Source organism: Paramacrobiotus metropolitanus, unplaced genomic scaffold, assembly GCF_019649055.1.
Source record: "Paramacrobiotus metropolitanus isolate TYO unplaced genomic scaffold, Prichtersi_v1.0 Parri_scaffold0000004, whole genome shotgun sequence".
Taxonomy (NCBI): Eukaryota; Metazoa; Tardigrada; class Eutardigrada; order Parachela; family Macrobiotidae; genus Paramacrobiotus; species Paramacrobiotus metropolitanus.
Window position 1 is genome coordinate 1,122,925 of NW_026570224.1, and position 26,115 is coordinate 1,149,039.

Consider the following 26,115-nt stretch of genomic DNA (forward strand, 5'->3'; position numbering starts at 1 on the left):
TTATAAAATTCGTCATATAGTCCAAGCGGTGCCATTAGAGCAGATGTGAAATCGTGACTAATAAATACGAAGTACACTACGTATGTATGCATGGGGATGGCCGTAGCATACCATCAATTTTGTAAAGCTGACTTGCACACAGACTTGCATGCGCTAGGGTAGGATATGTGAGACGATAAAATAGCCATTTATCGTCCAGCGCGTTCACAAGCCCATTTTCGCCGAGCGACCTACATAGTGCAAATATTAATACTACTCTTTCACCGACCGGAGCTTGTGCATAAGTGGGAATTTGAGATAGGATTTTCTCTCTATGTATAAACGCGTTTATCCTTCGTGAAACTGCATCCAAGTGTTACCGCAAATTGTTAGCTTTTGTTCAAAATTTGCCGGATGCGAAGGAAGCGAACGATACTTATTACATTATTAATTAGTAATGCCGTGCGAGTTAGTGTGGCGATTTCGGCTGCATTTCCTTACTGACGGCGAGCAAAGCTGATATTCGTCTACTTTTCTACTAAATTTATCTATCATTGTGGGTATACAGTGAGAGTTCTTCTATCCCAGTCTGTGTGAAATGCCCTGAACTTGCAATTAGATAAGCAACCAGCACAAATCCTTGTGCAATATAAATATACCGTTGACCCAAATAGTAATAGTTCTGCTGCTTGCGTAAATCAAGGTTCGACCGGAAACGAGCTCGATTATTTTGCCTCTGCCAGCACCGCGCCGTTTATTAATCGCACAGATTTTACACTGGAATGACTGGATCACTTGCTGCGCCGGCATACTCGATGAATGAACAATCAGTGGATAAGAAGCGATTTTCAGGTAAACACCCACTTGAAAACTTTTAGCTGCATATCTATACTTTCAGTACCTTGCACTGCACTCAGTTATGCATAATGAGGACTTTACTAGTGTTTTGCATCGTTTAAATTTCACGATTTATTATACAAATTGAATATGGACCATTTCATCGGCATCTTGTTGGTGCATTGGGTGCGTATATACCGGTATGCTGCTTCATCGATGACGCAGCGATAGAGTTTTAAAAGTTTATGCAAGCGATTATACCCAACAAAATTTTTATTGAGCGTTATGTAGAGACCCATAGTAGATTCACTGAAGTTGGTTTGCGAGTAGGGTAACTTTTGATTGGACACCTTTGTGTACTTTGTGTAGATTTTAACAGCTTTATAAGTAGACACAATTCCCGCTTTTAATCTTTCGTGGCGCTGTCCGCCATATTTTGTGTCGCATAAGCCTAGCCACAATATGCAGAATACCACTTGCATTTGACTTTTGGGGCATAATACATATTCATTTAATTTAATATACACATTGATACTCGTATAGACTGATGTCTGCGCATGCGCCACTTTTGCAATTATGCGGCGTTAACCTGAATCCCGATTTTAAAATTCTGTACTCGTAGGGTTTCTTGTCAACATATCTTCCCAAGTTTTGCCCCAACACTCCTGCGGTTGTTAAGAAATTGTAAGACAATTTTAACTGAGTTCACGTACGTAAGTTCACAAGTACAGTAAACATTTACTATTTTCCAAGGTCTCACTGCACGTTTGATATGAGCATGCCAAAGCTTTTTATGCAATAATTGACAGTGAGGTTGACTGATACCGGCATCTAGAGTTGTTAAACGCTATTTTAAACATATAAAATTCATTTTGTAAATAATTACGTAATTGTAGTGGAAACTTGACTTACTTAAAGTAATTGCAAAGAATGAAAAGAATAAAAATCTAAATTACTTTGCATATGTAATTAGTAGTATCAGACAGCAGAAGGCCAAATGTACCGTGGAAATTACTCGTTGTTAACAACAACAGCTGCATTAGACTTACAGTGCATTAGAATTGTTGGTAGTACTGGAAGTAGTAGTAGGAGAATTGTTGGTAGTAGCAGAATTGTTGGTAGTTGGTAGTAGTAACTCCACTAAATTTTAATAGCAAGTATCCAGAGAAATCAAATTGCGTGAGAGATGAGATATTATTTTTCATCCTGTCACGAAGCGGTATTATTGTATGGCTTTTTTTGTGAGTGTGCAGGAAGGATAAATGCGTAAATGTGGAAGATTCATCTTTTGGCATGTTGATTTTGTCGTATGATCCCACAATCTGATTTTTCCTTCCTTTTCCTTACAGACAAATATGCCGCTGATCCAGCCACAGACTACAAAGCCATCGTGACTGTGATTTGTCAATCCCCTTGCTAAAAGACCCATCGTTTTTCCGCGTATTTGCACACCGCGTCCGTTGTCCAATAAAAGAGCAAAAAACAGAACATGGATAACAGCAGCACAATGGGCCCAGCGCCATTCACGCCGCCCACTGAAGCATCCCCGGCTGTAACGGCCGTTAGCACTTACCATCCCTACGTGGTCGGCGGTGTATTTGGGCTAAATGCTCTGCTTTCCCTGGGCTATTTGATTTATTTACTTCACTATCGAGCCCACAATCATATGGGTGGTTTGATATCCGGTCTACTGCTCCTCACATTCTTCTTCTCCGCCATCCGTGCTCTGCTCATCGGGCAAGCGTTTGCAACTGAAATCCGTCAGATCCTGGCGTGGACCGACAGTATCCGGACGGTATCGATTTGCTCCATATTCGGGTTGGCCTTTATTGCCGTGGTACGCAGTGCCGAATCGGAGCTGGTCAAAGCCAATATCGCCAGCAAGTTGGCGTGCATAGCGTGCATTCTGGTTAACTACGCGATTGCCGCGGTTCCCACTATTTTATGGCACGTTAACGTGGACCAATTGGTCGGGAAAGCCTTACAAGTGGCCTGCGACATGTACTTTATGACATTGCTCTGCATCATGGGATTTGCCTACATTTTTATGCTACCGAAAACTTTATCGATGGGGCGTAATGCCAAGGCAACTGCCATCGCGCCGCGGCGTATCCTAACCGCGGCACTGGTGGGATTATTAGCGGCCGTTGTCGCGCTGGTGTATGTGATGTTCCTGTCGATGGGATTTCTAACCGAGCGGTTAGGGATTGACTGGAGTAAGAGTGTGATGAGCGATCAGTCAGTGTGGTCTGATGTGCTGCGACATCTGTGCGCGCTGGGCACCAGCGCAACGGAAGCGATTCTCACTGGGCTGTTGGTTATCTGCGCTGTCCTGCTAATCAAAACACCGCACTCTTCGACGCCGGAATTATCACCGGCTACAGCGCCGGAAATGCAGGGCTTGCTGTATCCGGGACGCAATACAATTAATAATCCGACGGCAGCTTATCGCCCTGCCCATGCTGTCCACAGTAACGGCTACCATCAAATTGATTTATATAAGAACGGCAAATAAAATTAGCTGGTGTGGGAGATACACGTGCTGCGTATAGACTATGAAGAGAAAATCGGATCGGATCTGGCATTCCATGGCTGCACCTCGTTAATCGTTTACTCTTTGGCTGAACTGTGTAAATCTGTGCTTACATCTTTTTGAAAAACATTAACAGATTGACGAAGTATGTGGGCAAAGCTATAAATGGAATTAGACTATAGAAGGAAGTAGTGAAAAGGCTGTTTTGGTTTATTAATGTGATATCTTTTATCTCCGTGTGTACCGTCGATATCTTATTAAATTGCGAGGTTTGCAATTTTCCATGTGCATGAAAATCAAATGGGCGAATAACAAACTGCAAAGCATGCTACGGCTCGCGATTAGCAGAAATGTCGCCAGCGGAAACATTTCAAAAAATCTTTCCTGAACGCTGTGGTGCTCTGTTTGTAGAAAAGCAAAAAACCTTGAATGAACAAAGACAAAACATGATATAAATCTAAGAATGCAAATTAATCATGGGAATAAAGTTGATTTAATTATGAGTTGACATGTTACAGTAGAAGCTACGGGCTACCGTAGATTAATTATTACGCATTACTTCGGACAAGACTTGCGTTATGATTGTCTTCGTCTTTAAAATGACAGCCTATTGAACATCCAATCCAAAGTCTGAGTAACAGTACGGTATATGGTACAATGCTGAAATTAAAACATATAATTATAATATACGTACAACGTACTGTACCTACGTAGATTATTGTACAGTCATAACAAAATATAAAATTATACAGTAAGTACCTATGTACAACTGCACCGGCATCGATGGTAGGGAGCACAGCTTTATGCAAGATGTCCACATATGTGAATTAGGTGAATTAGCCTGGGCCCTATACGACTATACGTGCTTACGAGAGCCGTAATTTTTGTATAAGTAAAATAATTTTATTTATAAGAGTAATCTGATTTGAATGAGTTAAGTACTTGTATTCAAGGCGGAAAGGCGGGGAAGCATATATATGTGACTCTCCCAGACTAACAAAATCGTGGTACAGTTACTACAGTATGTACTACGTACCGTAATAAAGTAACGAGAAAACGATAAGAAGGCAACGAAAGTTATTCATGCAAAGAACAAACGTCTACTTAAGGTTAGGAGATGGGAAATGGGTTCTGGTCACTTCAGGCTTTTTTTGGAAATAAGTCTGTGGCAGATGAATCGAATCCAGAATTTTAGTGGATCGCGACTCTGACCTTTTGAAATCTTGTCCTCCAGACTCCAGAGAGCCGAATACCGACTCCAGATGCACCGGAAACTCACGATCAGAAGACACAAAAGGCTGTGTTACTTATTGTTAATTAATTTCGAATTCAGGTATTGTATAACTATTCTAGTGCTGCAGTTTTTTTGTGTACAGGGTCTTAACATTTGAAATGCAAAAGTTAATCAGAGATCCTTAGTCAATAAAACCGAAATACTGCTTTGTCTAACTGCAGTACAAAATGTTATTATTGTACAGTTTGCACTCGTACAACTGTACAAGTGCAGACTGTACAGTATACCACCTACACCTGTGAAAGATAATCTGAATCCAACCGCACAGAGTATTAATTATTATACAAAATTTTTAATTTATTCAAATAAGTACATAAATAACATAAAACGAAAGAGTACGAGTGCAGTACATTGCACTATACTATATTTCCCAATACGGTAGGTGTGACTTGTGACGTTGTGAGTGCACAGCTGATCCAGCCGCAGACTGATCGATCCAGGCACGAGATGGTAGATCAGTACAGACTTCAGTACAGACTGTACTTGCTCGTATGATCGTAGCTATGTTCATAACAACTGTGGAACCGGTTTTAGCCAGAAAAGAAAATTTCTTGAATTGTTGCGGCCTAGCGTAGTCGTCGAGAACGATTCCACGGGCGTGGTGGTACTTCGCTGTCCTACTTGTTTTAGCTACGAATTCTACAGGAAAAAAGGTACGCTTGAAGAAACGGGCCAAACGGCTGTCAGTTGGGAAGCAACTCCGGTATGGTTCTTCTCCTCACGTTCAAGCACATTAAGAATCGCACTTTGTAGTTAAATCACTGCAAGCAGCAAGCCCACTCAACATGCCACCGACGGAAGGATCTGAGAAGTACTTTGTCGGCGTGGAAGGCGGCGGTACCTCCTCGAACGCCGTCCTGCTGAGCAGCAAGGCTGAAGTGCTGGCCACCAGCAAGGGCGACACCACCAACATGTGGAACATCGGCATTCCAGCCACTTGTGCAAATATCTGGGCCATGGTTGTCGATCTGCGCAAGCAGGCAGGCCTGCCGGACGGAGAGAAGATCGCGGGAATTGATTGTGCCTGTCGGGTGCGGACGATGACACGGAGAACAAGAAACTCGTGGATGCCCTGGACAAGGAATATCATCTGGCAGAGCAATATGTCATTGAGGCGGACACCATTGGGTCGCTGGCCACGGCTCTTCCTGATCTGTCCGGGATCGTTTTAATTTCAGGTAATTAATGAATTGCAGTTTGAAGTTTTGGTTTTGCTGTCGTAATTTTTGTCACTGCTTTGCGTTTTCCTTTGAGTTTTTCGGTTTATTATGCTTATTTGTCATTTGCTCCAGTGCGCTTTAACTAATTGAGTGAATTTTCAATTTTTGGTGGCGCAAACGCGCCTTCTAGACAAACTCGTATGCGCTGTATGAATCAGCAGTTTTTGCCTTGAAGTCATTTCTAGAACATTTTTGTGCAAATAATTGCTCACGTTATCTGCGTGCTGCATAAGCATAGATAGCGTAAAGTAAACCGCATATACCGCTTGTCAAATTATCAATCAAAGATGGAAGTGGAACTCATTTGTTTGATAATGACTTCCTTATATAATATTTTAATTCTTATTATTGCCTTATTCATTAATATTAATCAGCAATGAATTATTGCACTACAGCTAACTTAAGAGTTTTCGTTCTGTTAGAAATGTTTTGTTTCCGATGCGGCAAACCGTTGTTTCAGCATATTATTTCACATCCAAAGTATGGATTTCAAAGATGTAGCTTATGAACAGGCACCGGCTCGAATTGCGTTTTGCGCAATCCGGATGGAAGCACTGTCAAATGTGGTGGATGGGGTCATTTACTGGGCGACGAAGGCTCGGCGTACTGGATAGCCTTGCGCGCCGTGAAGATTCTCTTTGACCATGACGATAATTACCGTTTAAGTGATTTCAACGCGGATAAACTGCGAAAGCATGTTTTCAAATTTTTCAACGTGAAGCAGCGCTCCGAAATTCTGCCGTATTTCTACGCACCTTTCCAGAAGTCTGCTATTGCCAATATGGCAGCGGCCATTGCCGACGGAGCAACCGAGAACGACCCCCTGTGTAAATTTTTGTATCAGGATGCCGGAAAACGTCTGGCACAACACATTAAAGCTATTACGCCGCACATTTCCCATGAGTTGCTGCAGAAAAACGGCGGAGTCCCGGTGGTTTGTGTGGGATCTGTCTGGAAAAGCTGGCAACATCTGCATGATGGTAAATAAATCGCATGACAATAATATTATTAGTAATGCTAGTTTGAAGCACGACTGCTGTGGAACTTTGTCACTGCATATTATTGACTATGATAATTTTAGTGTGTGCTTTTAAGCAATAATACCAGAAAGTTTTTACGACAATCTTGCAAACCAGTTCGATGAAGAGGTACCCAGAAGTGGTTGTAATTTTTTGTGGCGTTAGTAGTTTTTGGATAATTACAAAACGATTTTGAAATGAAAACAAAAAAAGCTACTAAAAATAATGATGTTGTTTGAAAGGTGATTGGGTTGTTTCTTTTAGGCTTTTTGGAAGGGCTCGATCACTGTATTCCGGCTCTTCGTCTAATGCGCCTCAGTGGCTCATCAGCATATGGCGCGGCTTACTTAGCTGGTTTGAAGTACGGGGTGCGATTGCCCATCGATCATCTTCGCCCCACTGAATTGTTTTACGAGTTCGATGGCGCTACTTGCTCCTTGGAGGAGAGCAAAAAAGATGCGCTGGATCCGCGAACGCAAGCACACTGAGGAATCTGTGTTGGACGATACTTAGTACGGTGTCCTTCCTGCCCGGCTTCGATTTTCGTGTTTACTGAGAAATCTATGTTTTTCCTTTACTGCTAGAAATAAGCGCTTTTAGTATACTGCTAGTGCTCGGAGCAGCTTTAGCCTGAATTTTGTGTTACTTTGTTCTAAGCATGCAACAGCTGCAATTTCAACGCATGCACGTTGTAATAATTTTGTGTTTTTATTCTTTTATCCTAACCGGTCGCTTGTTAGGTTAGGCACGTTCGTTCTAATGGAGGGATAATTGTGGCTAATCATGGTAAAGTGTTCATGATACCGGTATTGCCAAGCGTAACAAATTTTACAGAGCTTAACAAAATTTACAGAGCTGTAAATTTATTCTTCCATTTTGCTATCTCCTCGACTCTTGAACAAAATACTTCTGGACAAAGGTAACATCTAAAAAGGACATCTGACAACTTCCTCACAGAAAGAGTTTCAAATGCGCATCGAATACAAAAATTCAGCTCCAGGCAGAGTTAGCCAAAAACTATAGCGGCAAGCAGTCCACTGCAGCAGCGCAACCTATAAAAAACAAACATGTAGCGGGAATTTTTCGGCACAGAACTAAACCATAAGGTCTAAACTGCTTCCTAACACGCTCTCGTTCGCTCTTGCCTTTCAACTGGCCTCGTCCTATTCAATACATTATGAATAGACAGGTGGCGAAAGGCGAAAAAACTTACAAAAACAGAAACATATCACATTCATTAAACACTTACTATTCGCGAATCCTGTGTGAGATGTAAAAGAACCTTCTGGCTAGAAACTGCAAAATGAAAGTCAACAGTTAACTTCGCAGCGCAACAGTTTTCGAAATGCACAATCATAGTGCGCGAGATAATTATCAGATCTGAATAACAAAAATCAGCATTGTTCTCTAAGTTGACGCGCATGAGTTGTATCATCACTAAAGAAGCACACATAATTCCACATTAAAAGAAGCGAAAAATTAAGTATTCACCTTATCTAATCCTTCCACGTTAGCGATCTGCAACACAGAACACGTTATGTCCTGCACCTATGTAGGGTGTCGTCTGTTGCGCTTTTTTCGATTTCTTCAAGTTTTACACATTACGGATTAACAAAACTGGTTGTTAATTAGTGCCTCATAGAGTGTGGGTAGCAGTGCTCAATTCAAGTCATCACACCAGCGTTATCGCCGATATGCTCCTGAACTGCTAATCACAGGCTTTTAATGGTACGAGTAACCATCACATCCCAGAGCAATCACTTTAAGTCAGCATGCATATAATATAACTGCCTACCTTTTTGACGACCAATACAATAAACTGAATCTGGTACGGCAGCCCACAGAAGTTCCTAAAAAGAAGCGACATCAACACGACCGTTTATTCTATGCCACATAGGAGATTCAAAAACAGTTTTCAGGTAAAAATAGTACTGTAATCAATGCGATTCATGCAAGAGGTGTCAACTCATATTGCTTCATCATATTAGAATCGAAGAAATTATTTCAGGAAGTGTGGCTCTCAAGTCTCACCTGTATATGAATAGTCGGCCAAGCACCATGATGATTCAAACAACAGCAAGTACCATTCATCAGGTCTGCACAACAAGAGAATTTTCAATAATGTAGAGTCTACCAAGTGATAAATGCCCACTAATATAACATTATAACGGACAATCAGGGTTAAAAAGCTCGATTTCAATGCGTTTAACATCAAAAGGCTCAGAAGTTATCTGTCATCATGGATAAAAGTTGGCATGATGTGGCGAAGCCAGAAGCCTACCTAATGCATCCGTTGTGAGACTTGTGACAAACCAGTACTCCGGCAAACCTGCAATAATCAATACAGCATTCATTAATCCCAGCACACCAAATCCGAAGAGAGAATCAATGCGTCAAGTCATTGTACCAATATCAGAAGAACGAAAGTGAAATTTCCATGACACCCGAAAGTGTGTCAAATTTGCAGGATACTCATCCCAGACACGAATGTCAAAATATCTAGAGAAAATTTGATGAATTCTTACTTTCCAGTTTTAATCTTCACTTAATTGGTTTCCGATCCGGCCGAGACGCCTGTCATGCTTGTATCGACACCTGAAAAAAACAACGAAAAATCTAATTACCCATCAATGAAAGTCGAAAATATTTCGCAAACTTCGTTGAGAATATCAGACGTGCGCTTCTACACAGCATTTCAGGTCAACGAGACTAAGAATTCATCCAAGCAACACGGCAATGACCACCCAAAAAGATGTTAGACCAACCTACTATCAAACGCGGCTTCCTTGACAAAGTACACAAGGGCAATATCCTCCATTACCAGTTTCTATAAAACAACGGTTACTAAAAAATTGTGCGATTTCTAGAGGATGGGACTGGTAACAATGACAAGGGTCGGTTCCAGCACCGAAGGCATGAAATCACCCGCCAACAATCTTCCTCCATAATTAGCATATATGGTATCTCCAAAAAGGAAAACCATACCAAGAAAAGAGGGCATTTTCTCTGTTTGTCTATTCCGAAATTCTTACCTTATCCTTTCATCACGCAAACCAACAAGAGGGATTCTATGAGGATGCTAAAAAATCGCAAGGTCAGAACGCTTTAAGAGCTAACACAACGCTTTTAGCGCCATACTCGATCTCAGACATGTTACCAAATTCAAATAATCACAGCGACTCATAAGAGGTGTCAGAAAGATTTCATCCTTAACGCTAAACGGCGAATGGATTACTACGGTAAAAGTGTGACTCACCTGTTCTCAAACAGCCATCACTCGTGCTCCTAATTTTGTAACCTAAAAACAGGCATAACATCACCACCGGAATAACGCATCCACATCCCTATTCCCTACGTATGTTGTGCTCAGAGACAATACGAAAAATGAACAAAACAGAACTGGCGAATTCCAAAAATATATAAAAATTCCCGGCGCTCAGTATGTATTTTGTACTTCAGAATTCTGTCAGCGACTCTAGTTTGAGTCATCAATTGCGCCTTATGCAGAGACAATTTTCATTAAACGCTCAAGGAAGTTCCATTAAAATAAATAACAGCCCATTAAAGCACTGAGTTGCCGCAGGTTGCGCAATCAGTTGGACCATAGTCAAACAACACCGGTATCGAAGAACCAGACCGTGGGTCTCTAAACACAGTGAAGAGCTACTTACTGAAATCTCTTGAATTTGTCCACGGCTAATCACGATTAACAAACCGCAGAAACATTAACGATAAAAAATCTGGCGTAACATTGCGAACAAAAATTACACACCTGTCACAAGTAAGTTCAACTCAACAGTTCCAATTAGCAAATTACAAATAACACCATACGGTCCATACCGTTTATGGAGACCTGCTACACTGCTGCCGACGCCGCGGGTTGCCGGTTGCTGATTTCGTTCAGGTTCCCCATTAGCGCTAATGGAACAAAATTAAATCACAAAGAGATCGAAGCTAACTGGAAACAAATCTAATTAAATTGATTCCGTAACCGCTTCAGACTTAATATTATGGTCACAACCCTTGAAGGATTCACAAACTCTAGCCTAAGTTCATCATATTAGCGGCCCAAACGTGTTATTAGGAACTGTGTTCTTCTCGTAGACGATTCAACTTCCGTACTCCAACACTTACCGGCACCGAATATGAAATTCATGGTTTCCTATTTCACACAGGGACCGGTTCTCCGAGACGTTCAAACAGCAAATTTTCCCGGCTGTGTAAGCAGAAATTCTCGCTTTAAAAAAAGTCTCAAAACCATAATCGCGATTGAACTTTGTAAGAAATTCGTGTGATGATCAATACTACTTCAAAAAATCAGAACCAACAGAAACGAATGAAAATGGCTAATTACTCATAAAGTGATGATAAACAGAAATTTTGGTTCTCGAAGAAAAAATGTGCGGTCGCGATTTGGAAGGCTACGGTATGGCCCAGTTGGGCCGTACGACTGCCTGAAACCAGATACCGTACTGTGCTGTAGCATGATATCCAGCTACCGAAACACTTGATTGGATCTGCTCCACGAGAGGCGGCGCTACACGTACGCTACACCATATGTTCACAGTCACACCCTATTATGTACCTATTAAGGCCATGGCTAGTTTGGCTTTATTCAAGAGTCAGATGAAGAAGGTCGGTTTTTTAAGTTTCTTGAAATCGTATTTTCTTTTTTGATACTTTGTTATATCCAGTTTAAATTGAGAAAAATTCACAACTTAAAACCGGAAAGATTGGCTTTAAACACACAGTTTAAAATGTGAACTGAATAAATCACGCTAAAAAATTAACTAGTCTTCAGGCAACCATACAGAATTTTAGATAGACCACCCAGAAAATCGTAAACGTAGTCCTCCTGCACCTTGCGAGGGCTTTTTTTGAAAAAAATTTTGTAAACTTCACAAACTTAAAAAAACACATTTAGGGTTTCGATTTTCGTAAATAACTTGAGTTAAAACATTTTTTTTCAAAATCGCTCTCGCAATTATACTTCTAAGGCATTTCCACACCCAATGCATCAAGTTTAAAAATTATGTTAGATCGCCTGAATTAGGAGTTAGTTTTCAAACTTTATCTGGTGCAATTTGAACGGTAGCCTTCGAAAGTTCATGCAAGTTTATATCACTCATGGGCATGTTGACTGTTTCAGCCCACCACACATATCAAACCATAGTGACTATCCAGACAGCCATTGCCCGCTTCTTACCACACTTGAGTGTGATCAAAATCTATTGTCTTTCGGTGTTTGCTTTGATTCCGCTGACCAGTGCTGTTTTATGGCTAGCAGTAGAACAAAAGATGCGTAGCCCGATTCTGTGCTCTCCATTGATTTCATCGCAGGTGCGCTAACTTGCATATGCGTTCGTAATGGTGAGCCGGGCCAGTCACTGCTAGCATCGTTACTCAGTTTAGGCAGCTAACTTAAAAAATTTATATTTCATAACCCTGGAATTTTATCACTTCAATGTTTTTACCATCGGATAGAGCAGTCTTCAATCTGTAAAGCGCCTTACTTCTGCAAAATGGCCTGTTATGAATAAAGCCGAACTAGCCATGGCCTTAAGTACTAGTACTTTTTTCCATACTCATATCAATTTTATTAACTTGTAATTCACTTAAATATTTTACTTGTAAAATAAAATAACTTTTTTCTGGGTATAAATACGCCGGGAAGCGTCAGAACTTGAGGGATGCATTTCAGTGCCGGCAAACACTTAGTGTTTGCCGGTGTACGAGTATAGCAACTACTGTTGTCTTCGTTTTATAAGAGTACTTACGTTAAAACTTTTTTTTACAGTATGCTGTGTAGTTTTTCAATTATCAAACAACTGTTCACAGAAAAATTTCACAACAACTTCAGAAACGATCACATTAAGCATCAATCGACAGAGGCGGCCTAATCACAGAGAAAATTTGGTCTAAAACTTCATCGTTTCCGCTGTTCGGTTAAACGAGCAGCGGAAAATACAAAGAACGGGTTTTAAGGACCAGAAATCGTTTTGTGTAATACGAGTACTTCTATATATGATACAAGCCCAGCACGGATGAATATTGGCCGATGACTATTAAAAACTAAGTAATTCCAAGGATGTGTTGCTTTGCGATCGCTTACAGACTGTCATAATAATTATTAATAAACCCGTACGTATGTTTAGTAATATTATGATACACTTTACATAAGTTAATCGAAACACGGACTGTCCACTTGTACATACAGTACATAACTTGCAATGATCACTAGCGTGATGATGACTAACGTGTTAAGTTAAGTACGTACATAAATTTTTACTTTGTATTGTACTCGTACTTATTGTTAAGTAGCAGCTCAAAATATAGATATTTCTTGTGTTTTCGGTCAAGTTGTGTTAGAACAGTGTGCATTTCTTATCGCGTCAAGGGTAACAAGCTTATGATTGACCACTGGACCTAGACAAATGATTTTGGCAAAAATTCAACAATCTTGGATCCACCGCTACACCTAGAAAATTTTGATGTACGTACTTTAAAGCAACAAAATTGGTGAAGTAGAAGCCGAGATCCTTTGCCTCAAAGGACAGAGGCCGAAGTCCTGGCACAGATAATCAGTATTCATATAACCAGTTACCATTCATAACGATTCATGAAATAATTATTTATCTGAAGAATGTTCACAGAGGAAAGCAGCAGGAAAGCGCCCTTGAAATGCTATAACAAACGAAGTTCCGAAAAGCACTTACATAGATACAAAGCGATGAAGCAACAGGAATGACCTCAACAGTCTACATCGTTTTGGAAAAACATGGATCCAAACAATCACATTCATGATTTATAGAGTTATTCTGAGAGGCTAAACCAGAAACAGCAGGTCTCCCATGTCAAAAACAAACAACACAACAGCAAACACAAGTAGTTACAACTTTATAATACAGAGCATAAACGAGGTAAACGAATTTGACAGCTGACACAAACTACCAAAAATATTAAAATATGCACCTATCTTCCAGTTAATGCGGGCCCAAAACATCGCAGAAATTATGCGCGAAAATCTTCAGAACTGAAGAACCACAGCGAACCAGATAAACATGCTGAATGCAGCACACAGAAGACGGAATAATACGGATCATTAAAAAGCTAAGACGTTAAGAGCGATGGTTACTTTTCAAAACGTAACGCCGCTTGCCGCCAGGCCCTCCCGGCCTTTCAGTAACGCAACCAAGAGTGCCATCCGCACATAAAGCCCATTCTCAGCCTGCCGGAAATAAGCCGCGCGCGGATCGCTATCCACTTCTGTGGCGATTTCCTCCAACCGTGGCAGGGGATGCATCACCCGCATCTTCGGTCCATCTCGTCCTTCCTCCAGCGCCTGCGTCATCATCGCTGGTGTAAGGATGAATTTCCCACAGGCCGCTCGGTACTCCGCCTCGGACGCAAAGCGCTCCTGTTGAATTCGCGTCATGTAGAGAATATTCGTATCAGGCAGGGCCTCTTCCAGATTCTCAAATGTTTTCTGAGTCACACCACGGGCGGTAAGGAAATCTCTGATCTCTTCCGGCATCTCCAGACCCGGGGGGCAGAGGTAGCGCACCTCCTGAACGCGGTAGAGTGTCAACAGCTTAGCCAATGAGTGCACGGTGCGGCCGTGCTTCAAGTCGCCCACCATCGTGATAATCAGTTTGTTCACCGTGCCGATCTCGTCCCAGATGGTAAACACGTCCAGCAACGCTTGTGACGGATGCTCGCCGACCTTAACCAAACACCAAAATTAATCAGACAAATTTTCGGTATTTAAAGAACTGAATAATAACAACTGGCTAACGGAGTTCAAGAAGATTAATGACAATTACCCCGTCCCCAGCGTTTATAAACGCTTTGGATCCACAGCGTTCCGCCGCTTTCTTTGCCGCACCCGGCAAGTAATGTCGCTGCACAACAACGTCACAGTAACTGGCCATCATACTGGCAGTGTCCTCGAGGGATTCGCCTTTTTTCACTGACGAGGTATCCGGATTGACATACAATACATTTCCGCCCAGGCTATAGAAAAAGGAGCTATTAACCACAATACGAGACATGATCATACAAAATAGCTCTACCGCATCATAGCCGCAGCGAAGCTGTTCATGGTTCTGGTGCTAGCTTCATAAAATATGCACGCCATGATTTTTCCAACCAGCAACGGTTCCACGTTAATATTCTTCCGCAAGGTATCTTTGAACTTTTTTGCCAAACGAAATAAAGCTGCCAGCTGCTGTTTTTGGAACATGCTGACAGAAACGACATGGTGGCTAGATAGAACAGGTTGCAAGGCGTTGATTGAGGGTGTAACACTTAACGCCGGATGCAGCGGCACGAGGGGCGATGCGGAACGCGAACCACCCACTCCATCCATGGCAGCCAGCTGATGATTCACATCCGGCATGGATTCACTCAACATTCGCGATCGCTCTCGGCCAAAGCGCGCTGCTTTCTGTGGAGACTCGCCGGGTGCTGAGCCGGGAGTAGCTTCAGGTGGAAACCCATTCGGCAAATGGAAGTCCTGTGCAAAACATCGTCAGACAAATATTTAGTGGTAAAAAATATCAGATTGTTAGTAATACAGCACCCTCTTGAACAAGCCGGTTTACATCAATGCAAACCTAGTGGTACTATTAAAACGCTTTTGCTTCAGCTGTCAAGTACACTTTCTGGGATTGCGGCTACCTGGTTACCGCAGATGTCATATTAGATTTACATCCAAAACGTCTGTTACGGTATCAGTACTCACCTGCGGAGTAGCTACGCGTTCCAAGCGTGGGCGGTGCGTGACTTCAAAGTCATAACGATCGCTACGCACATCTCGTCCATACCCCGGCTGACCCACCAACTGCCCATCCACAAAAACATCCTCTCCGCGCAAATGAACACGTCTGACTTTGCCCCGAACAGACCAGCCCTCGAACGGCGTCCACTGGCATTTGGTGAACAACGGTGCACCCTGTCCTCCAATCACCCACTCCGCATCCAAGTCCACTTCTACGTACGTGTCCGGTTGTTCCGGAAGGCCGAAGATCCGGCGCGGATTGTCATACAGCTTTGTAATAATGTCTTGCAATGTGAGACGTTCCTCGTGAACGGCGGTCAGCAGGAGAGGAAGCATGGTTTCCAAACCGGGAAAACCTTTCGTAAAGCATTCCGATAAACAAATCTGGTTTGTCAGAAACAGATCTTTCTGGCACCAACCTGGTGGAGATTTGTTGCTCTCTTTTTCACTAACTGTATGGGGGGCGTGGTCGGTAGCGAAACAATCAATAACATCTAAATTTGTCCACAGTGCCTCCTGATCCTCTCTCGTAGCCAACGGCGGCTTCACTGCACCACGACATTTCATCGGCTCGGTTTGCAAATCTTCTTGCGTCAAAAACAAATGGTGTGGTGCCACTTCACAAGTAACTTTCGTTCCCTGCGCTTTTGCTTTTTTGATCAACAGGATTTCATCGCGTCTAGAAATCATGCAAGCGGTCAACAATTATGCGCAACCCATACTGAACCTTACGTACTAACCTGCTCACATGGCAGCAATGTACTGGCCGGTCGTACAAATGCGCATACAACAAAACTGCTGCCAGAGTGGGGCCTTCCGCATGGACGCAAATCAGCCGGTCCTTGGGGAACTTTTGAAAATGAGCCATCCACGAGGTCATATCCGGCAGGAGAAGTGTTGAATTTGTTTCGTTCAAGTACATCTTCAGTGCTACTGCCTAATGACGCAAAAACAAAAAATACTAAAGCAACAACAGTCACACGGATCACGATAAGTTGTACTTAGTTTGTACCTCACGAGCCAGATCTCGCAAAACCGGCGCGTTGTCTTCATTGGCACCCAAAAACAGTCCGTAATCACATCGTGCCTTTTCTGCGGCCAACTTCTGCACCATCGTCAGACTCTTTCTGTCCGTAATGGAGGGGTTGGTATTGGGCATGCACAGCACCATTGTCACACCACCAGCCAAGGCGGCTGCTGTGCCACTTTCGAAATCTTCCTTGTGTGTCGCTCCCGGTTCCCTAGGGTACCATAACTCTGGGTAATATCGTTGGCTAACTCCCCAGCATAAACGCTTACCTCAAATGAACATGGACATCAATTAATCCCGGCAATCGCATCACATTTCGACTGGTGATACAATCCGTCCGACGTCGCAACTCGGGTGGCCGGCGAAACTTTTCCATGGCTTCAACCATCAGTTTGGCTACTTTCACATCGGTAATCAGGGGTGTGGAAAAATCCACCGCAGTCCGACGAGTCCGGTAGCCTCGCGTGGGTTGTTGTGACGGTATTAGCGTGGACACGCGCGGTGATCCGCCTTTCCGATCTGGCAAGTTAATCACTAAGTCGAATTCTTTGGATGGTAGGTAGCTGGCGATGCCCTGCAGCTGTTGCGACTGCTGGACAGAACCGGAAGATGCATCGAAAGGCCAGTCCACAAGAGTGACAGGAACATTGCGATTCGTATAGTATTCTGCGGTGCCTTGACTCCCGAACAAACTACAATCAATTCAGCAGACTGAACAAATGAGTGAACAGTTAGGCATCCAAGAGCAGTATCGTTGATGGCCGCTGAACAGTATATATAACAAATCTGTTGACCAACAACCAGATGTGTTTTACGCGACAATAATTTCAAAATATTGCAGTCGTCACTGGCACCGCCGCATGCACTCGATTAACGCGACGAAAACATGTCAACCAACCTTCGTCAGTGACAGTTGTACAACTAGCAAAAATGTTACGATTTTGACACTTCACCATTCCTCGTTCGAGAAACTGCCAATGTAAAGAAACTACATTCGGTGCTTTCAACAGCGAAAGAAACTACCGCAAGCCGCATATAAAAGTAAGTACAATACTCATCGTTACACACAGGATGGTAGGTTGGTAGCAACCCTAACTAAACAAATTATATCAGCGATCAGAGCTATATAACCTTGAAAGCAATGAAATGCTCCACTATTAAAATTGTAGGAAAACCAAAACACAAAATAGTACTAAACTCATTCAACAGAATCCAGAAAGTAAAATAATACACTTAACTAGAATCCAGAATCACTTAACGCTGACAATCATAACCTTACCGGTATCCCATGCCTTTCAGTTTTTGAACACTATTCAGCATTTCCTCTTTGAGTTTCGTGCTCCCAAAGCTGAGAAAGATTTTTCCGTTGGCCGGCGGATATCTGAACCCGCTGCTAATCATGGCCTTCATAAAAGCTTCGTGCCGATCGATCCCGTAGCAGGCAACCTCACCCGTACTACACATCTCCACCCCCAATGTCACGTCGCAGTCCGTCAGACGGGAGAAGGAAAACATCGGCACTTTCACACCAACCCGTTTATCTTTCCCGAAAATCACATCCTGTGCTTCCACGGGCTCACCCAGTGCCACACGGGTCGCCACTGACACGAAATCGTGATCTAAAGTTTTCGAAACGAAGGGAAAGGACCGAGAAACACGCAGATTACACTCGATGACCTTCAACTGATTGTCCTGAAACGCAACGATCACTGAAGTAGGTAATTCCTATTTAGTATTACTGAAGTCTTGACATTCGACATACCAGAAAACGAGAAAAAGGGTTTTTCAACATTTACACTATTTACGAATGGTCATGCGACGATAACTAATCGCCAGTAACTGGAAAAAGAGACTAATGCAGTTAAATGGCCTGCCGCACTGACATAACAGTACTAAATACCGAAATTCAATTAAATTTTCTGTCAGCAGAACGCTTTAGGAGTCAATCAAATAGATTAAGTTGTCAATATCGCATCAAATCAATACTGTAGAGGAATCACATAATACGGTGCTCACAAAATTCTTGATCATTCAACAGTAATTCGAAAACAATACGAAAACATCTGGGTAATAGGTACAGTAAGACTGTAAGTGTAACGTCTCAAGGACATCATCTGCCTGAAAAATCAAAGCGGACTACTTCGCCTTTTACCTAAACTTTTGAAACAGAAACCTCAAAAATATATTTAAAAGATTTACTCATAACCATAAGAAAGCTTATTTGCCAATTAGCGCGACAATAAAGAAGAAAATCACCTAAGGCAGACGGCTCAGCGAAATAGATGCAATTTGACAACTGAATCAATCGTTATTTGAAAAGGTGGATCAAGCACTTGACACCTGAATAACCCCTCTGGCACATCTAATAAACATTCGTTTTTTCCCACATTTCATTTTATCTAACTTACCTTCGCGATCAACTGCAAATTAAATGGCCCATTAACTTCCAGTTCCCGTCCAATATCGCGCACGATTCCTTTGATACGATCCAGTGTTTCCTTATTCAGATCATACGGTGGTGTTACCAGTGTGGCATCCCCACTATGAACACCGGCATTCTCCACGTGCTCGGATACCGCCATGCATACCACCTGGCCATTGGCCGCCACGGCATCCACATCGATTTCTTTGGCTTCTTCAATAAACTTGGAGATTACAACTGGATGATCCTTGCTCACAGCAGCGGCTTGTTGCAGAAACAACTATAACGAAATTATTATGCATATGTACGTCGTGTTTTGTGTATACTATGTTTAACTGTTTACCTCCAGATTCGAGGCAGACGTGGCAACATTCATCGCCGCTCCACTAAGTACGTAAGACGGTCGCACCAGACACGGATATCCTGCTTCTTCGCAGAACTCCTTAGCTTCCTCCATACTGCTTAATGTGCGCCATTTGGGCTGTTCGATTTTAATTCTATCCAACATACGCGAAAATTTGAAGCGATTTTCCGCATTGTCGATTGATTCGGCACTCGTACCTGCAATAATAGCAGTTATAAAAACTTTGTCATTTTCTTTGACTTGCTTGCGTTTACCAAGAATTCTGACACCATTCCGATTCAGATCCGTCGCAATATTATTCGGCAGCTGTCCGCCCATGCTAAGAATGATCCCATCGGGATTTTCCAGGCTATATATTTCCATCACAACTTCAGTACTGATTTCTTCGAAATACAGTCGATCACATTCGTCATAATCCGTGGAAACTGTTTCCGGATTGCAGTTGACCATTATGGTGCTGCGGCCCATTTCTCGCAGATTCCTAAGACAGCCCACCGCGCAGCAGTCAAACTCGACACTGGATCCGATGCGGTACACTCCGGAACCTAATACCATGACCATGGGATTCTTCCGGTTGGGTATGAAATCGACATCATGCTGCTCCGCATGGTAAGTCAAATACAAATAGTTGGTGTGCGCCGGCCACTCTCCGGCTACTGTATCAATCTGTCGGACGAAGGGATGAATGTTCAGACCCAGACGCCTTGTTCGCACCACGGATTCAGTACTATGTGCAAGCCTAACAAAAGAAAGTTCAAAACCTTGTTTAAAAAGTTTTTTAATGGCTTTTCATCGATTTGTTTGAATGACTACATAAAACAATTCACTGTCACCTTATATTTTTACCGTTATTGAAGTTAAAAATCATACTTAGCAATCTGCTTATCCGAAAAACCTAAACGTTTGGCTTCCAGCATTATATCCCGCGTGAAACGATCAGTTGATAATTTTTTCAGTTTATCTCCAAAATTAATGATTCCTTCCATACGGTACAAAAACCACCGATCAATTTTCGTGAGGTCATGCAGTTTGTCAACAGAATAGCCTTTGGCCAATGCTGTGGCGATGGTGAAAATGCGCTTATCGGTTGGATTCTCCAATTCCTAAAATATCAACGATATATAAACCTCTAAAAGATAGAAATAGTAAGAAACGCACATCGTCAGATAACTTGTGCACGTCAGGGTCGAAACCCATGAAATGGTCGTCCACCATTCGTAAAGCTTTCTGCAAGGCTTCTTCAAAGTTACGTCCTATCGCCATTACTTCTCCGATGCTTTTCATAGAGCTCCCGATCTGCGTAGATAAAAAATTATAAGCATAATAAAAAACAGCGCATGGTAGATGGTAGTGCGATTTTACCTTTGTAGAAACGCGGCGAAATTTGTTCAAATCCCATCGAGGCACTTTGACAACACAGTAATCCAGACTTGGCTCGAAGCAGGCTGTGGTCTTCCCACCAGTCACCTTGTTCATCAGTGCCGGCAAACTATGGCCCATGGACACTTTGGCAGCAATGTAGGCCAAAGGATAACCTGTTGCTTTGCTAGCCAGTGCCGAACTTCGCGATAAACGAGCGTTGACTTCCACAACGTAAAACTATTACGAATAACAGCAAAGATGGAAACCGATAAAGCAGTGCACCCACTAAATACTATACCTTTTCTGATAACGGATCCAGTGCATACTGTATATTGCACTCGCCGACGATACCCAAGTGTCGGATAATTTCAATACCAGCACGGCGTAGCAGATGGTACTCAGAATTGGACAAAGTCTGACTGGGTGCAACGACGATAGACTCGCCGGTGTGAATCCCTAATGGGTCGACGTTCTCCATATTACACACCTATATTATAGCATAACCAATTAATTTTAAACTGTTACCAGAAGCGGCAAGTCATAGGTAAGTTGCACTCACAGTAATACAGTTGTCGAACTTGTCTCGAACGATCTCATACTCCACTTCCTTCCATCCCTTCAAACTTTTATCCACGATGATCTGCGAACTTTGTGCCAAAGCCTTCGTGGCTAACGCTTCAAATTCCTCTCGGTTATTCGCGAATCCAGATCCTTGTCCGCCCAAAGCGTAAGCCGACCGCACCAATACTGGGTAGGTTAATTCTTCCGCCGCTTGTACTCCTTCTGCCACACTCGTGGCAGTTTTCGAAGGTGCTACACTGTATCCAATTTCCTTCAGCTTCAAAGCGAACAGTTCCCGATCTTCCGTATCTTTGATTACTTCGACGGGAGTGCCCAGAACTTTGACATTGTATCTCTCCAGAACGCTTTTCTTTTCTGGGTGGTTCGGATCCGGATCATGCAGTTTAACCCCACAGTTCAGAGCCGTTTGTCCACCAAAGTTGAGCATGATGGCATCCGGCCATTCAGCCTTGATTACCTGCTCCACGTAATCGGGTGTGATTGGTAGAAAATAAACATCTGTGGCCAGACCTTTAGAAGTCTGAACCGTAGCGATATTGGGATTAATCAGAACTGTGGATACACCATCTTCTTTCAGCGCTTTAATGGCCTGTGACCCAGAATAATCAAATTCACCGGCCTGTCCAATGCTTAAACCGCCGGAGCCCAAGATTAAAACCTTCTTCGGTTTTTGTGCAAAAACAGGATAGGGTGGAGGAGGAGCCTTTAGAGCTGAATCTATCGCTTGTGGTAAACTGAGATCGCTATAGGCCGCACCACTTTTGGACTTATGGACGGTATTAAGAAAGACATCAAAGAGACACTCCAAATCACTTGGTCCAGCCATATGCTCAGGGTGGAATTGTACACTGAAAAAAAGCACACTCGTGTAACAAACATATCACTGAACAATCACGAAAAGAGCGAACAGGAAATGCGAAAATGAATTACGCAAAACCAATGCAAAACCATCATCACAATAATAAAGCTATTTGGGTGAGGAGAACGCCTATATATATTAGACGATAAATCTTTCACCCTCAAGATCAATTTAATTTAATTAATCAATTTTTAACGATGTCGATTCACGCTGACTAGCTCTTGAAACTAAATATTGCCAAATATGAGAAACATTCATTCAAGATAAGCAATGAATAACTTTAAGATACTTATGGAAACGAATACGAAACATTTCTGGGTTTACAGGAAATATTGCACCAATCGTAACAGAAGATATAATCAGCAAAAACGTACGAGAACACGGGCTTCTTGGTGTTGATTAAGCCCTCATTGCTCTTATCATTTGCATTGACAAAGAGCGTTTTCCATTCGCTTCCACTCTTCAATTTTTCTACATCCACTTCGTAGCCATGATTCTGGCTAGTGATGTAGCATCTGGTCGTACCGGAAAGTGTGCAAGGTTGGTTATGCCCCCGATTTCCGTAAAGCATCTTTCTGGTTTCCGCTCCAGCCGCCCACGCCAGCATCTGGTGCCCCATGCAAATACCGAACACCGGCTTAATCTGTGGCTGTTCCAGATACGCCCGCAGATTGCTGATAAGTGGAGTACACAACTGCGGATCGCCCGGGCCATTACTAATGAACAGACCATCGAACGAATTCTGCAGAGGAAGAATGGGTTGGTCCCAAGGAAAGATCTGAACGGATGCGCCGCGTCGAAGAAAACACCGCAGCTGGTTGTATTTCAAACCACAGTCCAGAATGGCAATATGTGGAGATCCGGTGGGATTCAGTTTAGCTGATGGTTTCTGCAAGTACCAAAAGCCATTTGTAATGTATGTTACAATTGTGCTATTTTTGTCTAATCAATACAGACAACTTCCAGCGACTTACAGAATAATAACACTATGAATAAACCTATTTCATAACTACTATGGCAATTTTTGTGCCAGGTAATAAATGGTGCAGTGGTGATTTACAAATCTCAGTACAATATGATGATTTTGACTACTCCAGTACAGATTATTACTCGTCCTTAGCCTTCGCCGTTTTTCTTGTTTAATGAAAATCTGAGATTGAGATTATTTTAAAATTCTAATTGTAGTACAAAGTACAATGATTATATTGTGTACTAGCGAATTATTGAAAGTTGTTAATTAGTGTTGCATTATAGATATACTGCTGCACTGCACTGCCATCTTATAGATATGTACAATACAATGTTTCGAACTTATAGATATGTTTCGAAACAACTAGCCGCATAAAGCAATCGCAAAGTACCGGCTGTGTTTTTTTTTACCTTAATGGAGACCTCGGCAACTAAATTCCGCATTCTTTGATCTTCGAACACCATTTTTGGTATGCGATCTCCCAGCACGATCTGAAACAAAATAAATTATACTGAATATCATTATTTTAAAATTTTCACGATTCCTAAAATGAGAAGTAAAGCTTTTAAATGATAAATAAATGATAAATAAAGCGAGAAATAAAGCTTTTCTGTTCCTATAATTGGTGAGCTCAAGTTAACATAAATTTACAACAGTGCCGGCGGGAACCAGAGTTGTTTATATAATTACGTTACTGCCTAGAACGCTTTTCCGGGCATTCAAAAACCTTAAACTAAACGGACGTCCTAAGCTAAACATTTCGACTTTCAACAACAAACCAGCATAAACAGCAAGATTAATCGTAATGGTTAAGACTATGGCCATGCAGGCAGTAAATAACGACACGGAATGAATTTACTGGCACAAAATGTTGCCAGAATGAATCTTACCGCCACTGCTACTGTCGGCCAGGAAATCAGAGCAGAACGATGCCTCCGACAGATAGCACATGGACACAGTATAAAAGCTCCCCCAGGATAACTACTGTACAATAACTCATTACGCACAACTGGACTCTTACCTTGCCCATAGTCGTTCCGTGTTCACGCAGGCACATTGTCAAAGATCGCGTATCAACGCCTGAAAGCAAACAGGAAGCGCATCACAACATGATTGAAATTGTGATAAGTGAAGCAGCTCCAAATTAAGCACGTTTTATGCGACAATACTGGCTGGCAACTGCAAAACTTATTGCGAAACACCAGATCTAAAACGCGAAGCTGAAAAATCACGCGAAAGTTAAAATCCTTCAAAAAATCCGGAAATGACAATCGAAAATATTTCAGAAATTCGGGAAAAAGAATTAAAATAATTCAATACGAAAATTCATGTAAAAAAAGTTATTTGCAATTACAGAATCAACGACTGTCCGTGCAAAACTTGCCTTCGATTCCGACAACTTTATGTTCTTTCAGCCATTGATCAAGCGATTTGCGGGCATTCCAGTGGCTGAAATGCTGGCTGAGCTCTCCGATAATCAATCCAATGGGCCAGATTTTATTGGATTCATACCATCGCGATAATCCGAATTCATCACAGCTGTCATCCGGCACTCCATAATTGCCGATCATTGGATACGTCAACACCAGAATCTGTTGGTGGTACGATGGATCGGTCAGGGATTCCGGATAGCCGACCATTCCGGTTTGGAAAACTGTACGAAATCATTACAATCGACATCAGTTCATATATCATCAACATATTAATAGATGACAGCACTGTATGAGTAACTGCTTTTCGAATAAATAATTATTACAGATTGTCAATTTTATGGAAAAATTACTACGTATTAATACAGCAAAATTTTAAGCATTTTTATTTAAGCCATTGTGAATGTGAATAGGGAAAAGCTGCTGGAATAGCTATACAGGGAAGAGCTGCTGGAATTTCGGCGCAATCCAAAGCCTTGGACCAAAAGAAGCGAGCAACTCAAACAGGCACACGAACTTTGATAACATTAAAATGAAGTTCAGAATTGCTCTTTCTGAATCGCTCCGCAACCTCAACAAGTTGCAGGATATATTCATCGTTTTTAGACACAATCCACAATTCGCAGCTGTTTATTCGTCAACAGGTTTTCCTAAATACGAGCCGCAGACCAATTTCCAAAACAGTTGTAAAACGTTACTTGCCAATTTCGCCTTCAGTATCGTGCGGTTCGCCGAAAACTTTCCCGCGAAATACGCTTCCATCCTTTAGGTACAAGGTGGCGGTAGACGCCATAATAACCCACCACGCGATACCCACAGAGATGCGCAATCACTCCACAGGCACTCTTCAGAACGACGAGGATACCCGCAAAAGGTTCCTCGAGTTCGCCGGTGCGTTCACCGCACGGATACTCCTGACTCGCCCCTACTGCTCGGAGACAACGCAGATTTTCGTAGAACGCACCAGCAACCCGATTACTGCGTCGACTTTAAGCAAGACGTACTGCCAGATAAACAAATGTTCTGAGGAATCAGGTAATACAAGAAGGGTATCCAAAGCAAACAATATTTCACGTACTCCACAGCCTCCAAGTGGCAAGTGAATTCACGCTATGAGCCAATCTAGATGACAGAATGACAACTGCCAATGGCTTCATAAATGTGCCCAAAAAGAACTAAATAAAGACTTTCGGTCTACTCCAAAATGTTTTAAGATTGACTATCAAGTTTAGGACTGATCTTATCGACGAAAACTATTCAACAGGCAGTGAACACTTTTCTGACTTTCACGAACGAAGTCACAAAGCACAGCTTCTGCTTCGAGTGGAAAGCCTGCCCTCCTAGGATGGCAGTTGCCCGCCTTACGGTCAAAGTGTACTTAATCAGCTCCAGCCGCCTCCACGGTAACTCGCCGACACTCGGTTTCGTCACTTCA

At 42.3% G+C, this 26,115-nt stretch overlaps 3 protein-coding genes and 1 long non-coding RNA gene across 12 annotated transcripts; 2 read left to right on the plus strand and 2 right to left on the minus strand.

The window, feature by feature from the left end:
• Positions 1-105: 105 nt before the first annotated feature.
• On the plus strand, positions 106-3,632 carry LOC129600708 (uncharacterized). Of its 4 annotated transcripts, none has more exons than XM_055499275.1 (3): positions 106-535; positions 683-831; positions 2,166-3,632. In XM_055499275.1, exon 3 carries the CDS (start codon positions 2,306-2,308, stop codon positions 3,329-3,331), a length of 1,026 nt encoding a protein of 341 aa, XP_055355250.1. In that variant the 5' UTR covers positions 106-535; positions 683-831; positions 2,166-2,305; the 3' UTR covers positions 3,332-3,632. The 4 variants fall into 4 exon arrangements, with proteins under 4 accessions (XP_055355250.1, XP_055355256.1, XP_055355263.1 ...); XM_055499288.1 differs by lacking the exons at positions 106-535; positions 683-831 and adding exons at positions 858-1,002; positions 1,439-1,500; XM_055499281.1 differs by lacking the exons at positions 106-535; positions 683-831 and adding an exon at positions 854-1,002.
• Positions 3,633-5,131: 1,499 nt separating this feature from the next.
• Positions 5,132-7,748, plus strand: LOC129599125 (N-acetyl-D-glucosamine kinase-like). The gene is given in 6 exon segments (XM_055497269.1): positions 5,132-5,296; positions 5,397-5,657; positions 5,660-5,821; positions 6,376-6,843; positions 7,147-7,331; positions 7,333-7,748. Coding segments are annotated over 5 exon segments (1,107 nt in total). The 5' UTR covers positions 5,132-5,296; positions 5,397-5,428; the 3' UTR covers positions 7,396-7,748.
• LOC129599136 (uncharacterized) lies at positions 7,705-11,313 on the minus strand. 4 transcript variants are annotated; one of them, XR_008691884.1, is made up of 12 exons: positions 11,017-11,313; positions 10,554-10,800; positions 10,139-10,180; positions 9,915-9,961; positions 9,648-9,709; positions 9,408-9,477; positions 9,164-9,211; positions 8,914-8,978; positions 8,678-8,732; positions 8,374-8,400; positions 8,132-8,178; positions 7,707-7,934 (listed from the first exon to the last, which is right to left on the minus strand). It is a non-coding gene; the product is annotated as an uncharacterized LOC129599136 (long non-coding RNA). The 4 variants fall into 4 exon arrangements; XR_008691883.1 differs by having other exon boundaries at positions 7,708-7,934; positions 10,723-10,800; XR_008691886.1 differs by having other exon boundaries at positions 7,705-7,934; positions 9,652-9,709; positions 10,139-10,800.
• A 2,361-nt stretch (positions 11,314-13,674) lies between these two features.
• On the minus strand, positions 13,675-25,961 carry LOC129580598 (CAD protein-like). 3 transcript variants are annotated; one of them, XM_055471192.1, is made up of 23 exons: positions 25,759-25,961; positions 25,383-25,683; positions 24,635-24,904; positions 24,272-24,330; positions 23,661-23,741; positions 22,655-23,169; positions 21,399-22,269; positions 21,138-21,326; positions 20,840-21,076; positions 20,636-20,773; positions 20,348-20,580; positions 19,732-20,216; positions 19,457-19,674; positions 19,100-19,393; positions 17,971-18,383; positions 16,961-17,383; positions 16,674-16,902; positions 16,402-16,598; positions 16,081-16,340; positions 15,626-16,017; positions 14,955-15,397; positions 14,706-14,895; positions 13,675-14,605 (listed from the first exon to the last, which is right to left on the minus strand). In XM_055471192.1, the coding sequence occupies exons 2-23, from the start codon at positions 25,471-25,473 to the stop codon at positions 14,021-14,023; spliced, it is 6,813 nt and encodes a 2,270-aa protein (XP_055327167.1). In that variant the 5' UTR covers positions 25,474-25,683; positions 25,759-25,961; the 3' UTR covers positions 13,675-14,020. The 3 variants fall into 3 exon arrangements, with proteins under 3 accessions (XP_055327167.1, XP_055327166.1, XP_055327168.1); XM_055471191.1 differs by having other exon boundaries at positions 25,383-25,961; XM_055471193.1 differs by lacking the exons at positions 24,272-24,330; positions 24,635-24,904; positions 25,383-25,683; positions 25,759-25,961 and adding an exon at positions 23,941-24,091.
• Between the last annotated feature and the right edge of the window lie 154 nt (positions 25,962-26,115).

Coding starts and splice junctions, on each gene's coding strand:
- LOC129600708 (XM_055499275.1), top strand. CDS start 2,306: ATGGATAACAGCAGCACAATGGGCCCAGCGCCATTCACGCCGCCCACT.
- LOC129580598 (XM_055471192.1), bottom strand. CDS start 25,473: ATGGCGTCTACCGCCACCTTGTACCTAAAGGATGGAAGCGTATTTCGC. Junction 17,384..17,970: donor CTGAAAGGCATGGGATACCG/GTAAGGTTATGA, acceptor AATTGATTGTAG/TTTGTTCGGGAGTCAAGGCA. Junction 14,606..14,705: donor TTATAAACGCTGGGGACGGG/GTAATTGTCATT, acceptor TGTTTGGTTAAG/GTCGGCGAGCATCCGTCACA.